The 20717-nt window shown below is 36.9% G+C and overlaps 1 protein-coding gene across 1 annotated transcript in view; it reads right to left on the bottom strand.

Annotated features, from left to right (window-relative positions):
* Window positions 1-20717, bottom strand: part of LOC110473819 (transcription initiation factor TFIID subunit 4) — a 146214-nt gene that overhangs the window by 104712 nt on the left and 20785 nt on the right. Inside the window, exons 6-9 of the mRNA XM_031505873.2 lie at window positions 19937-20026; window positions 17921-18178; window positions 8539-8644; window positions 4387-4501 (exon numbers count right to left, since the gene is read on the bottom strand). Coding sequence (XP_031361733.1) covers window positions 4387-4501; window positions 8539-8644; window positions 17921-18178; window positions 19937-20026 — 569 coding nt within the window. The remainder of the gene's footprint in view (window positions 1-4386; window positions 4502-8538; window positions 8645-17920; window positions 18179-19936; window positions 20027-20717) is intronic.

The raw sequence follows: 20717 nt of genomic DNA, 5'->3' as shown, positions 1-20717 counted from the left end.
TTCTACTGTTTCAGTAAATATTTCTGGTTATTAGTGAATTAAATTTTAAGTCTCATAGGATGAAGCTAACATTCCAACACACACTGTATTTTTAAGACAGCATGAGTTCTCAAACTCCCTCCAAACACAAATTGTATCTCTTAATAATCCAAGAGTCCAATTCTTCCTCTAATATTCAACCTCTTGTAACAATTTTCCTTTTCCCTTGTTATGAAGACTCATACAATTGCCAAAAGAAAAAAAATCTTATCTGAAAATAAGCAAGAAAACACAAAGCATTTGCACAGTTCTGTGAAAGGTTTCAAAGATTTTGTTTAAACTAAGACAAGCCATTATAAAAATCTGGTGGTACTTTCTCTATGAACAAACTTTAACTGCATGATTGCAGTTTTTCTTTCTCATGTACTTTGTCAGATTTGAGCCACTGCTGTCCCAATCTGCAATACTGACCTGCTCCCAAATAAGCCAGAAGAATGCATAAAGCAATCAAGACAACATTATGCTACTGACTGCCCTCTCTTACAAGGGAATTGCATGTCATTAGGACAAAGTCCCTACATCCCACAGATCCTGTGGATCACACAATCAGAGATAAAAAATACATGGCATATAAACAGCCACTACTGTATTTTATTTTATAATGGCATAGATTCCATTTACACATTAATTATAATGTTTATTCTAACACTCATGTTATAATTTCAAATGTCTCCCTAATACTGCTTTGCCACATAATTCATTCTCTATGTGGAATCTTCTCTCTGATAAGCAAAAGGGCTGACAGAACAGACCACATCTGTGGTCAGTATTTTTCTTTATTTTTGAAATATATGGAAAAAACACAATACTCTCATAGCTTGAAATAATTTATTTGAAAAAACAAAAACCTCAACCCAAGGGTTTTTCACATACCATTTTGAAACAAAAACTTTCAAGTTATCCATTTAACATCCACATTAGCTTTCTACCACTTAAAGGGAAAGCTGCTTTGCATATGTTGCTAAACTTTTGTTTTTAAAAATGAAAATAAAATACTAGACAAGAGATTTTTTTTTTTTGACTATGCAAGGGAGGTCTGAAAACCAATTTTGTATTTCCACATAGAGTCCACCTCAAAATGCAGTCAGCAGAATAAAACACAGATACTAAGATCAGCTTCAAATGATCTGAGAGACTTCACAGAACTGGCTCTGAAAACAAACCCCACCACACTGGCTGTACAAAACCTGACAGCTTCCAGGAGGTCAGATGTAACTGAAATACCACTTCAGAAAAGGAAAGGTTTCTGTCAAAAGGAAGGAGCAAACAAAACCACAGCATCATCCCACACAGCAAGGGACAGACTCTTCACTTCTGGCCCTGCCACTGAGCCCTGCTGAGCAGTTTGGGGTGCTGGGACATGAGAGGACAGACACCCACCTCCATCCTGGGAGGAGCACAGAGCACACCTGGACCAGCCCCGACCCAAGCAAAGCTGCCCCTCCCAGCTGAAGTGATTCCATCTCAACACAGGAGCAAATGTTTCTGCTGGTTCCCTTCAATGGCCACACCTGGACTGTGGTATGGACCATTGAGAGCCTGCTGCTCCCACCACAGCAGGAGCAGCTGCTGGCAGTGGGAACTCTGAGAGCACCAGAGGTGATGAGCAGCAGCTGTGGACACATGTGCAGGTCCCTGGCAGACTTCAGAGGGATTTTTGCTTCTCTCAGCTACAAAACCAATGCAACAGCACTTACAAAAACCATCACTGCAACTCCTGGAGAGAATCATTATCCTCCATCTTACACTTGCAACCTACAATCTGCAAGTATATCTTTTTCTTTTCAGTATTACATGGAATACAAATAAGAAATGTATCAATCACAGCTGGGACTACAATTTTTTCTGATAGGAAGAATCCTATCCATACATTCTTCCTTAGTTCAAGGAACCTCATAATGAAACATGTTTGGATACTGAAACATACATTTATGCTATTCTTGCCAAACAGTTTCCTATAAAAGTGAACTTTTAAGCCCAGAAAAGTGAGTTTTCAGAAGTTTCAGAAACCTCAAGCTGGCCTGTTATGGTACAAACCCAAGTCTAGACCTCTGCTTGCAAAACAAACAGATACATTACTAAAAATGAAAGTCACAATTTCTGTCCTTAGGTATTAACAGAGTTGAAAAGTCAACTAACTGGGGTTGTAGGTAGTTCTCTCCGAAACATAGAGCAATAATAAATTTAATAATAACAATAAATTTTAAAATACAGCAATAATAAATTTAATACCAAAAAAAGTGACCTGAAATTTCACAAGCACAGCTTCACATTGTAGAACTCTTGGGTTGAGAACTGTGCATCACAGAACAGCTACTGGAACAAACAGTGAACTCATGTGAGCAGTCTTACTGTTCATTAATAAATGCTGACCTTAAAGGCATAGGTGCAATTTGCAAAATTCTTAATTGCTAGTTCTTTTATGTAATTCCATCTTGTATTCCCTACAGTTCAGAATGGAGGAAAAAAACCAAAAAACAATGAAGTTCAAATTTCTGTTTCTAGTGACCAACACTTCACTCACAAAAGTGAAAAGTTCAAATAAGTTATTTTAAAGAAAGCAGAATGTAAAATAATGAAACAAATATGCAATAATAAAACACTAAGGGCAAAATAAATTTATACATAACACAACTATTTTTCAAAATTCTTGCTTTGCTTTAGATGCCAGTTTGCCTTCTGGCTAAAAACACATTCTTCACACACGCTGGGAATGTTGAGGAAAACTAGTCAGCATTCAGAGGATTAATACAGATTTCCAGCTCTGTGCCTTTAGGCTTAATAGTCAGACATCTATTTGTCCTCAGGAGAGGTTAGGGGTTGAAATGCAAATATGCAAACAACTGAATTCTTTGTTAATATATCAGGAAAAAGCTTAATCTTTGCTGCTGTTTAATAAATCTTTGCAATTTTATATACTTATTTAAATGCAGCTTTGTGTCTTACTATTTTGAAGGAGAAAACAATGTAAGGAAACAAACACATTCATTCTGACTAAAATTTGTTCTCTAGAGGAAAAATGACATACACCCTTGACAGCTTATTTACCAAACTCACTAAAGATTTATTGATTTATCAATCAGTGCCTTGAGCATTTGCTTCTCCCCAAGGGAAAATTAACAATTCCAGCTAACCTAATATATTCTATGTATAAACTAAGTGAATGCAAGAATCAATCCTGGCACAGTTTACAACATCCAGCTAAAAAAATGCTGTCCCTTTTGGTGTATGTAAAATTGAAAGCTATACTAACGAAGAATAAATGCTCATGTTGCTTACAAACATAAAAAATACTTATTAAGACAGTACAATTGAACCCAACAGACATTTTAATTCATTTAAATACTCAGTGGGAGGCAAAAGCATTGGAAAATAAAAAATTGAATGATTTTGCTTCCAGATTAATACTAAGTACTACCACTATTAGTTACAATACTGACATGCCTCAAAGCAGAGATATTTCAAAGAGCTACAAATTCTCTTTTACTTCACCTGCAAAAGCATTAGCCTGAAAATTAATTAGTGGTTTGATGATGTCAGAGCAACAGAAGAATCCCAGAATATGAAAATTAAAATCCAGGAATATTCTGTCATTCAATAAAGAAAGAAAATATTTTGACAGAACTAAAATGTACACAACTAAAATGGTGTTAGCAAGAGCAAAACACAGTAAACATAAGATTTGCTTTTCACTACCAAAAGTAAAAATATCCCAAATACATATAAATAAAAGTCTGGAGGATAAAGAACTGGCAGAGCAGCTCAGTGCATCACTGGAACTGTGCTGAACCTTTTTTGCAGCACCTGATTCCTACAGGGGCCCACAAAGCACCCGACCTCCATGAGCTGAGGAAGCCCAGGGAGCTCACACAGCCAATCTGCCTTTTAAAACCAGGACTGCCAATGCCCCTGCTCAGGGATCCCCTCCCAGGCTGAGGAGGGGCTGCTCCACAGAGACCCTGTCCTCACAACCAGCACCTTCCCAGCAAGACACATTCCACAGGAGCAGCAGCATCCACTGGGTAACACCAGCCACAGATTCTCTTAGATCCTCGTGCACATAATTCCATTCAGCCAAAGCTTTATTATAATCCACAGAATTTACGTTCCTGTTAAACGTTAAAATGTGCGTTTAGAGAAAAATACTCAAGATATGTAATGATCCCCTTCTTTCTTTAAAAACAGAATTAAGTATTAAAATTGCCATCCAATCCCAGGGAAAAAAGACAGGAATTATTGTAAAAGACTGCCCTCTGGTGTTACACCAATTCTAAATTCTGTTTTATACTTCAGATCCCCCCCAAGCACCCCGCTGCATTTTTTTATTATTATTTTTGCTTTTTTTACCTGAAAGAACCACCTCCAGGGTCATTCAGCTTGTTTTTCTGATTTGCAGAGACCTGAACACCAAAGCCCCCAGGACTTTTACTGGCTTGTATTGTTGGTGCCTTCCCTACTGTGCCTGAAAAACACCAAGCAATGTTATTATGAGCTGTCTTAGACAATTTACATCAAAGAACCTTCTGTCCAGGAACTAAATTTAACTGTCTGTAAATTGCAAACAAAGGAAGTTATTATTTTTAAAGACTATATGCTGAAGAAGAACAATTTAAAATACAAAATTTATATTAACATTACAGTTTGTTCAATATTTACAGAACAGTGAAGATTCCAAAACTGAAAAACACTGGCAATAAACAGCTATAATATTTATAATGGCTAAAAGTGTGTTTGCAATTGCCAGTAAACCACTTTTCTGGATAATCTGTACAGAATAAAGAAGGCGAATTTGAAATATTCTTAATACAAATACTTAAAGTCAGAGTTACTCAGGGTATTAGCTATGCCTTTTACATTTTCTGTACAGTAATTGTCCCTTATTGCAGTGAAAAACATGTATTTCAGAGTTGAAAGTACTGCATGTATTTTAAAAATGTTTTGCATTGCATATCAAAGAAAAAACACTATTGCCAAATTTGACACACACCCCCCATAAAGGTTGTCTTTTGCTTTCTCATCTTGAAAACAATGACTCAAAAATAATTCTTGTCTGTATCTAGAGTTTACAAGTCTTGAAGTACAAGCAAAACAGGGCTTTCTAAATGAGCCAAAGTGTGATGGACATCCAGTAAATTAAAGAGATCTAAATTCCTCTCTGACACAAAACCTTTGGAGTAGTCCCTCTATGACTGCCTAAACACATTTACTTGGGTTACATTTTGGGTTTCCTTTAATCCCACCTGTGTTTTGGCATGTAAAAATAACTCAATCTACTTGATTTAAAAGATCTCTCCTCTCTCTTGTGTATCACTCCATTTTATTGAGCATTACAGATGTGGTATTTGAGACTCTGAGAAGGATGTGAAGGCTGCTCCTGCACCCTAGGGACTCAGATGCACATAAATGGTACAGTAAGAACCCCAGTAGAGTTACAGTATTTTATTTCATGAATAGTAAAAACTTGAAACACAACTCTCCTAATAAATTCTTTTAAGAACATTTCTTGGCTAATACAAAGCTGCTAGCTTTGACTGAGTCCTGCATTACATTTTTTTTTAATTTGAAATCTTCATCAACTCCAACATATGATCTTAAAGAGAAAATAATTTGATAGTGTTTGTTGAGTTCTCCATCTGTATAAATAAACTGTAATGTGGACTCTCAACATTAGCAAATACAAGACCAGATTTAGGAGTTCAGGCTCAAGCCTGGGGAATAAAAATATTTTGTCATCAAAATATTCAAGGTCCATGAGATGTCACAGACAGCATTAGTTCACTGACCAGGCAATTCATTTATCTATTTCAGATGAACTAATGTAATAGTTTTCTACTCAGAGAACTGGAAGGAAGGAAAGAAATAATAACAAAAATTAGCAGATTTTTTGCTTTGTACAATTAAGATCTAGAAGATTAAAAATGTGTTAACCTTGAAAACTGTTGCAATGGCAAACTCAAAGTAACAGCACTCCTCCAGAATTAATACATTTCTTTGGAATTGGTATCAATGCTTTGTTTTCTACAAATGATACTTCCGATAGAAAAACGCCCCCAAAACATGAATATCCATATGGATATGGAAGAATTAAGTCTCACATTCATCCCAAGTATATGTAATTCTACTCAATGGATCAGGCAAAGTGAATGTAAGATTTGGGAAGACATTTGAGTTTTCTAGTTTAAATAAATTACAACTGTCCATGACTAAGGGTTAGACATAATATGCCTAAAACATCCATTTTTATTTTGGGCAGAGCATATTTTGAAAATTAAAATCACCTGTGGGCCTAGATATTTCATAGGATTGGTAATGACATACAGAGTCTTTCACCACTGCATTCTTGCTTCAAAATTTAATTAGCATGATCTAGAAAAATAAGCTCAAATTTAGGAGATTATAAATTCCTAGCTATATTTCAGCACTGGTTAAATAGCTGCAATAAATACTCTAGTTAATTATTTTATTATTTGGCTTAATTCATCCATCCAATCCATAAGATGAATTCACCTAATTATTCTACTAGTATAGTGCTTTGATAAAGGAGTGTGAATTTTTCATGCAGTAACAATGATGTTACTTCCACTGGTGTGTAAGTAATTTTATTTACATAAATGTCCTTAAAGCATGCCAGTTTTATCTAAACTACTGTTTTAAGAAGCATTACAGCCTGTTCACATGGATGTACTAAAGATACACTACACTTGGAGATTCACTCCTGTCAAGGAGGAAACTGCAGCACTTTGTGGAGGTCAGTTCAGTTCTGAGGTAATTATCCTTAACTAGTCACACTCCACAAAATTATGCTACCATAAGTTTTATTTAAAGGATATGCTATTCCAGTATATTAGCTCCTTCTCTGGAATACCTAGGCCACTATGAAATACCATTACACTGGTGTTTAATTACAGTAAAAGGTTTTAATGATATATCACAATGATGCACTCTTGACAGTGCTGCCAGCACACAGGCAGCCTGCTCCCTAGATGGGGGCTTTAGGATGCGTGGTTTTCTACTGGGATGTTTTCTAAGTGCCTATTCTTGTCTGTTTTGTCTGTGTAAATCAAACCATATACTAGAGGGCTTAAGCAAACCTGCAAATTTGAATAAGCTCACCAAAGAGTAGGTTCTTGCATAAATTGGCTTTTATAAAACCATCTACCAAAAGTCAAACTGCCAGTTAAGTTGCATTGCACTGGCTGATCGAGGGCTATCAAGAATAAACTCATATTCTGAACCTACTGTTTAAAAGACAGATGCCAGTATCATGCAAATTCTCAGTACACTGTTGACATTCACAACTTGGAGACTGAACAAGCAAAGAAATGAAATTTGCCTTCACTCTCAAACACATTAGTCAGAAGTGAAAGCTCATGCTATAAGATGCATGGACATGTTATAAACTCAGGACATGAGTATCAGTGCTATTAAACACATTTTATGGTGAGTAACTGTATTCCTTCCTAACTTGAAAACAGCCTACAGGATTACAGTGACATCTTGGGCTTTTTGTCCATTCAACCTTTGGATTCCCCTAGGAGAGCAGAGCAAGTGAAACATCAACTGCTGTTAAACATTTTTGATGCTTTTTTTCCCAAGGAGAATAGAAACAACCAAGCAATGAAGTCAGGTAGGCAGCAATAGCTTTTATGTGCATTTGAATTTGTTTGAGTCCTGATTCAGTGCCTGAAGATGACAAGCTCTGTATTCCATTACAAACCCTCAATCTGTAAATGCCCACATCCAGTAAGATACTCTCACACATATTCAGGAGAAGTAAAACCCAAGCCTAAGAGATTCAGTGGTAGAAAGCAACAAATGGGTATTTATTAGGAAGCAAGGAGGCTTCGAGAATCCTCTTAGAAAGTGGGAAGTATCAGCCAGCCCTGAACCCACCTGTGCACAGACAGATGAGGAAGGTGTGTACAAAGCACATGCCGTGGCTAATCATGGCATGTCAGGTTGCCATAGCCAGCCTCTGACCTCACCAAAAAGTACACATACTGACAGGAGTCAAAGAAAACCAACCTGAGGCTTGAGAAATTTCTCTAGGGCTCCCACCTTGACCTGTGTAGCTGCAGAGATGGGGACTACCATGTTCTGCTTCAGGAGTATGAATTAGAAGTAGGATGATTAAATTGAGGCATCCACTAGACTTCAGGAAAACAAAGAAATTTTTTTTCTTGGCCCAGAGTTACAATTTAGGACAGTGAGAGCCAAGTTCCTGACCTGGTTTAGAACTTTCCATGAAAAACTGCTAAGTAAGGAGCTTAACATATGAGAGTTTAGTCCTAGGGTTGTTTTAAAACATTTCACTGTGTTGGTCTGAAACACCTTGAAACTGCATATGAAAACATGCACTCTTCAGCCAGCATGAGGTAAAAAATAAATGTCAACAATGTTGCCAGTGTCAACACTGTACATTTTTCCATGCTACTCGTTTGTAATTACAACAAAATTCATACAAAGGTAACAATCTCACTAAAACATTTAAACCCATACCTTGTGGTCTAATGGTCTGAGTTATTACCACTGGCATCCTAATCTGGGTAGTCTGGCAAGCAGGGGTTCGTTTCACAGTTTGAGCAGATGTTGACTGGATAATCTGCTATTATTAAAGAAAAGTATACTTATATTATACTCTTTATACACAAACACACACAACGTAAATACACTAATACCTGTAATTACTAAGCACGTGGATCTCTACAAGCACACCTAGCTGCTGACAAAAGTCATATTCATGTAATGCATGTGGTTGTGTGTGTGTGTATATACCTATTTTGTAATTATGCTTTAAGAAAATTCAATAATATACGACACATGTCATACCTCACAACCTTCACTAAAAATATATTTCAAATTTGTGAGGTTAATATTAAAATTCAGACTTTTGTCTTTAGAAATTTTACTAGAAAGAAAAGCAGTTTTGTAGAAGAAAATGCTGCAATAATTGTAGTGGTATCCGCCTGCAAACATTAGGCCTTGCACTAAATAGCTACGCTTTTTAAAGAAACATGCTAAAAATAAATTCTAAAATATTATGGGTTCCAAAGTCAGATATACACAAGAAAGCAAACCAAGTTTTGTGGTGATCACATACTACGAATCTTTTAAATGTGAAATTCTCAAGGTTTCACTTACTACTAATTCAGGTTCTCAAGTTCTTCCTTAAAACTGGGTTAGAAACTTAAAATTTGACCCATAAACAAATCAAATAGGAAATACATGCAAGGGTCATGTTTAATCAACAGCAAAATGTTAAAAAAAAAAAACTCAACATTTATATGATCAGGGACAGGGTAGGCACAGATGTAATGAACAGCAGATTCAGAAGGATGTGTGGAAGCCACAGAGCTGTACAAAACCCCATAAATAAACTTTGAAAATAAAGCACTGGCAAAGAGCTATTTGAGTAAGACTCCAAGCACAACTCAGGCATGGCAACTTCCGAAGCCACGTGCTGCTCCCAGCCACAAGTGAGGTCCTGCCCCTGTGTGAGCCATTCCCTCCTGGAAGGCAGCCCCCACTGCACCTCCTCCAGCAGCACTGCCACCGCTGCACGCAGCTGCACAGCAACGGCCAAACCTCTGACTGCAAAGCAACCTATGGGGAAAAGGAGGAGAAACAGCATCTGCAGATGGGATGTGACAACAGAGGATGAGCAATGAGGAAACCCTTCCATTAGCAGGAACCAGGGCTCCAAAACTGCAAGGGAGACAGGTGGAAACTGCAAACAAGACAAGAGCAATGAGGGATCTCTGATGTATTCTGGAGAAAAAACAAATGGTATCATTCTGAATTTACAAAACTGCATTTTGTACATCCTAAAATACAGACAGTCAAAAAATTATAATAAATCTGTGGATGTAGAGGTATTAGCAATAACCACCCTGCAGAAAAGAGAAAAGGGAAGAAAGATTAAGGATTCAGCTTCAACTATGGACACTGAAGGAAAACAGAGCATTTGTACTAAGCACAGAAATGGAGGAAATAGATATGAATTTAACTGGTCAAGACAGAGAGTGAACAGTCACACTCAGAGGGGAAAGAATAAAGCAGCTACCATGCTTAAAAACAGGAAAGAATTAAGAGTTGATCAGTGAAAACAGTAGAAAAAAGTTGAATTTAACTGCATTTTGATGCACAGGAAATATGAACAAGTTTGGTTTTGGAAAAAAGACAGAATAGTCCATGTTAAGAAAACATACATTGTTATGATAAAAGAGAATTATGCCACTTTTACAATAATTTATTGGATCAGTTTGCAGAGAATAGTGAAGAAAAGCTGCTGTACCTTAATGGGCCAAAAGCCAGGCCATAAAGGAGATGTGTGGGACCTCAGGACAGAATCCTATATATATAGAATTAAAGTAATCTTCTACAATTGTATTTTTTTTTTCTCTCTTTGAAGCAACTTCTACAGTTCAGAACCAAGTTCTTTTTCCCTCAATTAATACTTTCATGTGAATACCCTACAAAATAAGCCACTAACACCATTAAAGACAGGACAATATTTAAGCGTTTAAGATGACATAAATGGCAATGTTTTCTTTGCTATCCAATACATTCCACAAATTGTCTTTTGGCAAGTACTAGGACTTCAATGTACGTACAAATGCTGAAAGTCCAGAAAATTATTGACAAACAAACTTTTCCAAGGGGCAGAGACCAGAATCATCATCTTAAACTCCATTAAAAAAATCAACCAGCAATAGACACAAACTCTCTCAAAAGAACAATTGCACCAGAGCTCAGAGTAGCATCTTACACTAAATCCCCATTTCTGTATTGGAGTTTTAAGAAATATGCAATCTCCAGATCTGGAAGTCATTAAGGAATTAACATTAGCAATTCGTTTCTGAAACAGAGCATGTAACTTCTTTGCAGGCAAACTAGGGACATAGTAAAAACCAATGAATCAGAGGATTCTGTATTAAAACTTGTAACTACATAAGCCACACTTCATCAGTTAAGATAATTCAAACTGTTCTAATTGTCTTGCCTGTTTTCCCAACATTATAAACATTACTATTATTACTATTATAATAATAAACATTATTATTATTACTATAATAATTATTATTATTACTATGAGGTCCTTAGCTTGACCTCAAAGTTGTAGGCAATGAACAAGTATACCAGCAGGGTGGTCTAAGAGATGATTAATTTAAATTATTTCATATTTCTCACAGACTAAAACCATGCACAACAAGTGTACCCCACATCAGGTTATCTATCCACATTCTGAATCAAAGCTGAATGCCACTAATCAGCTGACAAGCACTGACCCAGACTGAGAGCAGATACAGGAGTTTTAGGACCCCTAGGTAAGCAGGGATATTACTCCAGCCTTTTCCCTTCCAGAAAAAAGGAGATCTCAGTGCTGCTGTAACCACCTTTGGGAAGATGAGGACAGAGTCAGACTCCTCCAGATGTGCAGAGTAGAAGGATGTACCACAAAAGACACAAGCTGGAATATAGGAGATTCCAATATAGTAGAAGAAAAAAAAAATTACCATCAGGATGGGCAAGCTCTGGAACAGGCTGCCCCAAGAGACTGTGCAATTTCTTCTTGAAGACAGAACATGACTGGTCACACGGGAGATATCCCAATGTGTAAACAGGAGGCTGCACAAGACACACCTCCAGGAGTCCTTTCAAACCTTTTACCACTGTGCAAGAACACACCATCATTGATTTTATTAAAGTGCTGAGTCACAAAAGGTAGCAAGACAGAATACAAAGGTCTTCAGACCTTACAGAAACTGTTCATCCTTCCACCTCCCCTAAAAAAGGAAGCATTTTAATTATGTACACCTCTGAAGACAGCAAGCACAACAGCCAACGAAGACACAGAAAATAGAAAAGACAGAATGTGATTTAGTCATTGCCTAAATTTGACAGAGTTAGGAAAATGTTAAATTATGATCAAGGCAATGTTGAGACAGCAAGTATTGGCATATACTAGTTATTCCTCTTCAATTTATCTGTTAGAATTGAAGAATCATGTCCTAGGCTGCAGCACTTTGAAGCCCTTCAAGGAACACACTAAAGCAGCAGTCACGGCATCGCTTCTCCAAGTGCAATGTGTGAACAGTTACCTACATTTTTCTTGTATAAAATAACATTTTTCTGCAAAGTAAGATGTACATTTCTCACAATAAAAAGTATTCTTCCTCTCCTTTTATTTCATCTTTGCTCTGCTCCCTTTGCCATCTCTCTCCACTCTTCACACTCACTTTGATTCACCATTTGTCTGCTCTGCCAGACCAGTTCCTCCTCTCACCTCCTGAACACTGCAGGACACTCCTTTGCTGAAGCTGACTGTATTTTAAGGGGTGAAAAATGGGATGCTTATACAAAGGTGCTTCCATAAGGTAGCAGGCTCATGAAGACAAAAAAAAGAATATACAACAATCACACTACTAATAACCAGAATAACAAAGAGGTGACAGCTGAAATACCCTTGGTTTTTTTTCCTAAGGGTTTTCTTCAAAAAGAGTAGATTTGGTGACTCTAGGAGAATAAAGTAATGGCTCTCTCTGGTCCTAATCTTAAGCCAAAAGGTGATGATCATTCCATGACATCTTCTATGTGTAAGTTATTGCAGGACAGAGAACAAATTATAGACATGAACACAGACCAATGATCAACAGCAAAACCAACAAATATAGACTGAGAAAGAATCCAGCCAAAGCACAACAAATGTACGGAAGCAGAAAGAGAACAGAAGTTATCAGTCTTTCTCATGCCTGCACAAGAGAGGCAAAATTAAATGAGAGCCACAACCTACAAACCATTGAAAGGAAAATTCCTTTAGGACAGTAAGATTAGAACGCATTGCTAAAATTTCTGAGGACAAGGATTTTGCAAATCTCCTGGACCAGTGCAGATGCACAAGGTTCCAACCTTTACTTGAAGAGGGCTGCAAAACCAGCCTGGCCCAATTCACAGGCATCGCCTTTTGCAATAAAAGCATCTGATCCAAAAGCTTAAATCTATCAAGTACTGCAATAAAGACAAAAAACACAGTAAACAAGAGCTTCTCCAAAGAATGCAAAGCAAAAATAAATTTGAAAAATATATCCTTTACCAAGCTTTTTTTTCCTCTCAATTAAGTTAAAAAAATAATGTGAAAGGAAGAAACATATAAACATATAAAACTCAGAATGGCTGTGGTCTGATATGACATTTATCTTCACTCATGAGTAAACACTTGCTAACTCACTTGTGGCTATGCCACTTGTGATTTATCAGTCTACTCACTCCTGAAGATAAATGTCATATCAAACCTCAGCTATCATGTAATCTGGCAGCATTAACTTACAATGTTCATGCTTTTATGGGCCTAGAATTCATATTTACCATTGCATACCATGCTGCAGTAGCAGCTACGGTTTTTCAATAGTGCCTCAAAATCTACATAAGCAATTACTTTTCCTCCCAAATTAAAAAAAATTGACTATTTTAATGTTAATATGACAATACTATTCCACTGAGTACAGGCTTTCAACAAAGAAATGAAGAAAAATAAAACAGAAGCCATGACATCACTTGTCCCACCTGCTCCTCAATTTATTACACAATTCTTCCTACAATGGTCAAATGCTCTACTTTTGAATGTTTTCAATTATGGCTTTTTCATCACCGTCTTTGAGAGCCTGATCTACCATCTAATAGTCTCTCTTACTTCAAGGATATTTTGCCTTCTATCCTACCTTAATCCTACTTAATTTAATTATATCCTGTTATTCATATTTTTACCATCTTGGTCTGTTTAAAATAATGGATTTTCCCTTTTATTCTCCCTTACAATCAGTGTTTGAAGAAGTTGTGTGTTCATTTCTTTTAATCTTCGCTTTCAAGCCTGGCCTTTTGTTACTGGTTTCCAAACAGCAATCAGTGATAATATTCTCCTAATATTAATATACAGCCCACAAAATTCTGAAAATAAAGTCTGTGATAACAACTCGGAAAACCACTAGGCTGTGTTTCAAATAAGCATACAATCTGTCAAGTACAGGCTTTGGACCTGTTAATAAATCCCAGATATCTACTGTTCAACAGCCATTTTTATTTATTTTTTACTGCACACCAAATTCCATGTCAGTGGCTATATCTTTATTAGTCAATTAATAGAAAATACTCCTTTTATCCAAATAGTCATCTATTACGCCTCCATTTCTAAGTTGCCTTGCAAAGACAAAAAAATAAAAAGTTTCCTAAAATTTTACTAAAATGTGTACAAATTAGATTCATTCATGAACACAAAAGTGAAGCCACAAAAGCTTCAGTGGAGAATTAAAAAGCCAAGTGAAACATTCCCATATAACATAATTCTTATTCTGCTGCTGTATCTTGTTTCCAAATTCCATTACTCTATCTCAACTCTGAGAGACTCCAACCACTGTGACAGTACAGGGAAAGTGTCAGTAAATGTTTGAGCAAATCCTGTTCTAATATAACTTAGAATATGGCAGAGCCCACTCTCTGGACACTGTGCCCTATCAGTGCAGCAGAAATGGTGCAGATGTATTTCCATACCACCCTCCTAATCCCAGACCTGCACAAATCTTTATACAGCTTTTTATATAATTAAATTGTTTTAATTAAGATGGATCACTGATTTTCTTACTGGGTTTTTTTATCACTCAAGTTTAATACTTGGCTTTAACTTCCAGGAGTACTTTCTCCTTATGATGCAGACAGTGCCAAAACAGTACATGAAGTGCTAATCCATCTCTACTACCCATCAATCTACTTATAACCTCAATATGTGTAGTAAAAAACATCTCTCTTACTCATACAAATTTTACCTGCTGCAACACCCAAAACAAGACAGGCAATGTCTGCCTATATAAGGCAACACAGAGCACATGGACTCGAAGAATGGCAATTCAGACAAACCTAGAACATTGCACTTAGAACAACTAAAAAAAATTGATTGTTGGCTTATCTCATAAGTGTCTCATCAATAAAACATTAGCCTAAAATTGTTCCCCTTTTCTTTATATAGAACTAGCACTATCTACCTTTATAAAGCATTGTTTTTCATCGTTTGCAACATGATTCCAGTACTCTACAAAACAGACTAGAAGTCTCCTGTTTCATCACTGCTAACACTGTACATTTCAAAGCCTTTGTGTGAGCTATGCTGCATGCCAACAGCGCACACAGGATTTTCACACTGCAAGGTACCTCAGTGCAACTGGAGAAAGCATCACCACAGCTGACACCTTTGAGAAACAGAAAAGACAAAGGAAGGAACAGCCAACAGACCCTTGATATTTTAAGGAAAACTGGACTACTGTAAACTGGCTGGTATGAAAAGATGTACAGTCTAAAACAAGCTTGCCCTTCTGCAGCTGGACAGTTTGCAAAGCCAGCTGGAACACTCTCCAATAAGCTTCAGGCTTGGAAAACCTGGAGCTCAGCCAGTTCTTCCATCAGTGCTGCCTACCCTCAGGCAAGCCAGCTGCAATCTTCCTCTCCTGGACAAGACCAAGGCAAGATGGCCAGCAGCTCTGTGCTCCAGTTTCGGGGAGCACTGAGAACTGTGACAGTGTGAGCAGTGGCACTGCAAAAAAATCAATACTTATCAGCAATTACTGGGCTGATATGGAGCTGCTGCTGTGTTGTCTGCCTGGCACCTGAGTTGATGGTTGCTGTGCTAAGATTTTTTGATGCACTAACTCTTGATGTCTGATGCTGCTTTTGTCTGTACAGAACTATTCTGAGGGTCATTAAGTGCCTGGTTAAGTACTGTTTGATTCTATTAGCTAAAGACTGATAAATTTAAAGGAAATATGAAAAGACAGTTTCACACTCAAGCACACGAATTATGATCCTTTATGTCTTTCCCGTATTTTATATATATATATCTATATATTATATCTTTTCCAGAAAATAAATAGTATTAACCACAGCTTTGCCTTGCATAGTTTGTGACCTTTTGAAAATGTAGTGGTCATTTCAAGTACCCAGTAAATGAAAATTCAGCCCTAGACCTTATAGACAGAAAACCAACTTCTCTTGCTCCTCAGATCAATCTCCACAATGTTACTTCAGCAGCTTTCAGCTCCTCCTATGACCCAGGCATGTCACATTGTTAATCTCTACTCACAACACCACAACTTCTTGCTTAGAGTATCCATTGACATGAGACAGGCAGAACATGCCTCTCCCAGAAATTTGGCTTTCTCCCAACCAGAAAATTCTCCGCCAGAACTATATCATACGAGTAAGAATTCCTGTGGTCTTATCCATTTTTGTCCTACATTGGTGTTTCTCAAAAGGTGTGGTGAAACCTGCGCAGTGGGCACAGGAGCACTTAAGGTGGGCTGCACAACACTGGAAAAAGCCATGCTACATGGCAGTAGGCTAGCCTTAGATTGTGGCATGAGATGAGGCCAGACTTACTGGCCATGGACACTTCTACCTCTAAGCAATCTATCAGCTGCAGGCAAAAATTTGCTTATGCTGGACAGGGAGTAATTTTTCCACCTACTGCCTGTAATTATCACTAGCTTCTACTCTTGGGCCTAGAAAAGCCAAAGCTATTGAACATTCAGTCATGAAACACGGACAAATCAAAGAGATGTCACAAAAGTGTGAAGAATACTTTTCTAATTAATACAACAATCCAGACAGGGTGGGTAGAAGCTATCTCAGAAGAAGAAAGCATGCAAGTGGCTGGACCTGCATTGAAGCAGCCAAGTTAAGGTGAAAAACACACAACTGTCTTGTGTGTATTACAAATGCCAGAGTCAGAAATATTACCATTCAAGATGTTCTTACACATTAAAAACTATGTTCACTAAAGTATTATTAAATCTTATTAGTTTTATTTTAAAGTTAACAATTTAACCACGAGAAAGTGTTTGTAAGGTTCAAGGCACAGCTCAGGTAATTTTCAGTCTGTGCACTGCTACTTTTAATTAAAGCAAAAAAAATATTTTCTTTCCACACACAATACTAATTATTTATATGCTTTATAGAGCTTATAAACTCAAGGACAGATCACTGTAAGGCTTTACATTATCATATTTGTATTTCTTGACCTCAATAATATAAATTTTTACTACATTGATAAATGCTCTGGAACCTCTCTATATGATTTTGAAACCTAAATGAAGTACTTTACTCAAACATACACAGAAACTACATACAAGGAAACTCTCACAAAGGATAGTAATGCCTGTATAAACTCAAGGCCTTGTAAAAATCCTTAACACCATTTGATTACAAGTGCAAACACACACACAGGATCCAGTGTAACAGCAGGATAAAGTCACCACACTCTTAATGACTACCTGGCTGTGCAGCTGCCTTACTGATAGTGCCTTTGAAATTAATGAATTAATGAAGCACTTAACACTCCACTATGCACAACAAAGATACAGTTCAGTGAGTAACAGAGAATGGCATTATTACTAAACAAAACATCCTGGCACGGCACAGCTATTCTTCTACAAGGTTTTGCAACTATGTGTAGAAGAGTTTAAAATGAGAGTTCATTTTAGTTTTAAAGCAAAGCAGCATACCTAATGACATACTCAACATTACACTGTACCTGCCTGTAAATCTTGGAAAGCTTTCTGTTCTGCATTTGTAATTCCCTCAAATTCCACTGTGCTTATACAACAACCACTCTATTGCAGACAAAAAGACCAAGAGTGCACTTCCTTAAATTTATGTTAATAATCATATCTGAAGTAATGGCTGAGCATACATGTGAAATGACAGAAAATGAGGTACTACCACATATCACAGAATATGATACAAACAAAAAAGAATTTTTCCAAACAAGCTGCAATGACAGTGACACTAAAAACTGCTATACAGTTCATTAAGAAATCCTCTTTTATACTACAGTACCTACCAGTTGAGAACTCTGATTTGACTGTACCACCTTAACCTGAGGAGGCTGCACTGTATTTGATACAGAGACTGTGCAAATGTTGTTTGGTTGCCTTATTCCTATTGTCTGCGTCGTGACAACAGAGGAGATGCTTCCCGAGGCAGATTGAGGTATAACTTGTGAGAGCTTGGTCTGTTGGAGTGACTGCTGAGACGGCTGTCCTTGCAAAACCAAATGCTGACTATTCAGTAAAGATTGTCTCAGTGCAGGTAGACTTTTCTAAAAACAGAGGAAAGTTTATGAAATAGCAAACTTAGCAGATTGACAAAAAGCATTTTTAAATTTGCTGTAAACATAATTAAAAGAATGCATCTTGTTTTCCAATTTGACTGTCTGTTCATCAAACAGAACTAACATTGAACATTTCTTGTAAGAGAAAGTTCAGTTTTTAATAAGCTTTCAGTTTGGATTTAGCAACCCTGTAGATTTTCACATGCCCTAAATTCCACTGTAGCAGAAAAATCACTCTTCCTCTCAATACCATCTAGAACTTGTAGTTTAGGTCTTTGGAAGGGCAAGAAATGGAAGCAAAAAAGGAAACAGGGAACAACCCTATTCCCAGAAAGCTGCACCAACTTACTCCTCCTAATACACCTCCAGTACCTACAACCAAATTATTTCCCTCTTGGTGCCCTACAGTAGTAGCTGTTTATTATATTATTTCTGAAGTAATGTGTTGTGACAGGATTAGAAAAGTGTACTATTTATTGTAAGCCCCATGTTCATACCATTTCAAGGAAAACATACTTCTAAAAGGCTGTACTGTACCTTCATGAACAAACTTTTGACTTTTTAAGTGGCAGAAGTGTTCTTTTGAGGTGCTTCCTCAGGCAGCTGAAGAATTCAAGTGTTTAACTCAAGCTACAGTTCTTTCTAAACTCCTAATATTGATTTAAAAACTTAATGCCTGTTGCCCAGAAAGGACTTCAAAGAAAGGAAATAAATCAAAACTTATCATGATGCTAGAAGTGACTGCAGTAAAAGCCACAAATAAGAGTTAATGATAACTTGAAAAAACAGGACCAGAAGTTCTGAAGCAAAGTTGCAGGGAGAAAAAAAGAGAGAAAATATGCCCTAAACAGAGAAGTTTTTAATTAGACCAAAAATACTTTTAAAATCATATCTGTAGCTTTGTTGGGACTTAAACATGTTTGTACATTTGTATATAATCCTGTATATGGAAGTTATTGTAGCTAATTTACAGAACCAATTAAAAGTTACATTTACTCCCACATATGCTAACTTAGGACCCCACAATAAATCTATTAGGTACCATACCAGAAATTCTACTGTTGATTAGCTCCAGATTAAAACCAGAATCATCTAATCAACACTTTATCCAATTCAGTTCTTCATAATCGTTGCTACATATGGATTGAAAGTTACCAATGACCCATAGATTAGGAAAACAGTATGGAAACAACTTATTAAATTACTTGAAGCATTCTGTAAAAATAACTTGGGACTCTTTGAAATGTGAAAGCTTCTCTTCTTCACAAAAAAATTACCTACTACCATAGAAAAGAGTATTTATTCTGAAAGTAAAGGATCACTACGGAATAGCCAAAGGATTGTTTCCAAACTAAGGAGTAAATGCTTTTTATTTTTTACATCTAATTACTGTTCTAGATCAGGGCTACTCAAGCTGTGAACTCCAGATCAGCTCTGGGTGACAAATCTGTTTTTGTAAAAGTCGGCCAAGGTCCCAAATACACGAGGTCTCCCTCCTGTGGGAACTCCCTGTTTCTCAGCCCAGGGCTTCTGCAGCTGAGAGTAGCACCTGCCTGGCCTGGCACAGGTGGAGCCTGCACAGCACTTCCAGCCAGGCAGATCTTGGCAGAAATGGGCAGCATTTACAAGTAAAGGAAGTGTAGTCCTGGGGCAGTGAAGATAACACTATTTTAAAAGACTATTCTAAGATTTAACGTGAAGAAATTTTGCTCTGAACTAAATTTATCCAAGCACTATTCACATTACCTTAAGGAAAGGTACAAGATATGGCTGAGGAGATGATTTGAGTTCTGTTTGAAGGCGGCCTGTAAATTCTTCTGGATCAATCTTTGCATCCTTCAGGGTGAAGAAAAAAAGAGTATCAACCTTTCCATTGTTTGGTTGCCTCTTTCCCAGCTGCTATATACACATATCTCTCAAGCTGAATAGGCTGCTAATATCAAAAATGTTCAGAGCTGAAGTCCCTTAACTCCTCTCTAAGACCCTTTGCCAAGTACTAATTCAAACATGTAACATGCCACTCAAAATGCAGAGAATTCCCTTGGGGAAGGCACCACTTCAGACAAAATGAGGCCCCAGAAACACTCAAGTCTCTTTTGGGACTCTACTCACTTGCTAACACTTACATGGTCATTTCTTTTCTTAAAATAAAAATAAAACAAGAATAAGTTGTTGATGTGACCTTAAAAATATGAAAATTATTGGCCTTTGTGGTAATTCCAAAATCAATTCTGATGGTACAATTTAATTGGTAGAATCCATATATATAAAACTAGATATGCAAAGCATTCCCATACATAAAAAGCATGCTTATAAGCAGATATAAAATTTTCTCCTCTATGAATTTGTATGCATGCTCACAAAATACACACTTACATCAAATACATAATCAGGCTTTTCTTTAGTAGTAATTCAAGAGAATTCTAACTTGGGTGCATTTTATGATACTTCTAAAGTATCATTAGTTACAAGTTCAAATGGTAATAAAAACATTAATTAGCCTTCCTGACTGATACAGAACAAGAGA

This window comes from Lonchura striata, chromosome 13 (genome assembly GCF_046129695.1).
Source record: "Lonchura striata isolate bLonStr1 chromosome 13, bLonStr1.mat, whole genome shotgun sequence".
Lineage (NCBI taxonomy): Eukaryota > Metazoa > Chordata > Aves > Passeriformes > Estrildidae > Lonchura > Lonchura striata.
Note: the sequence above shows the minus strand (reverse complement) of the source record. Positions and strands in the feature narration are given on the sequence as shown.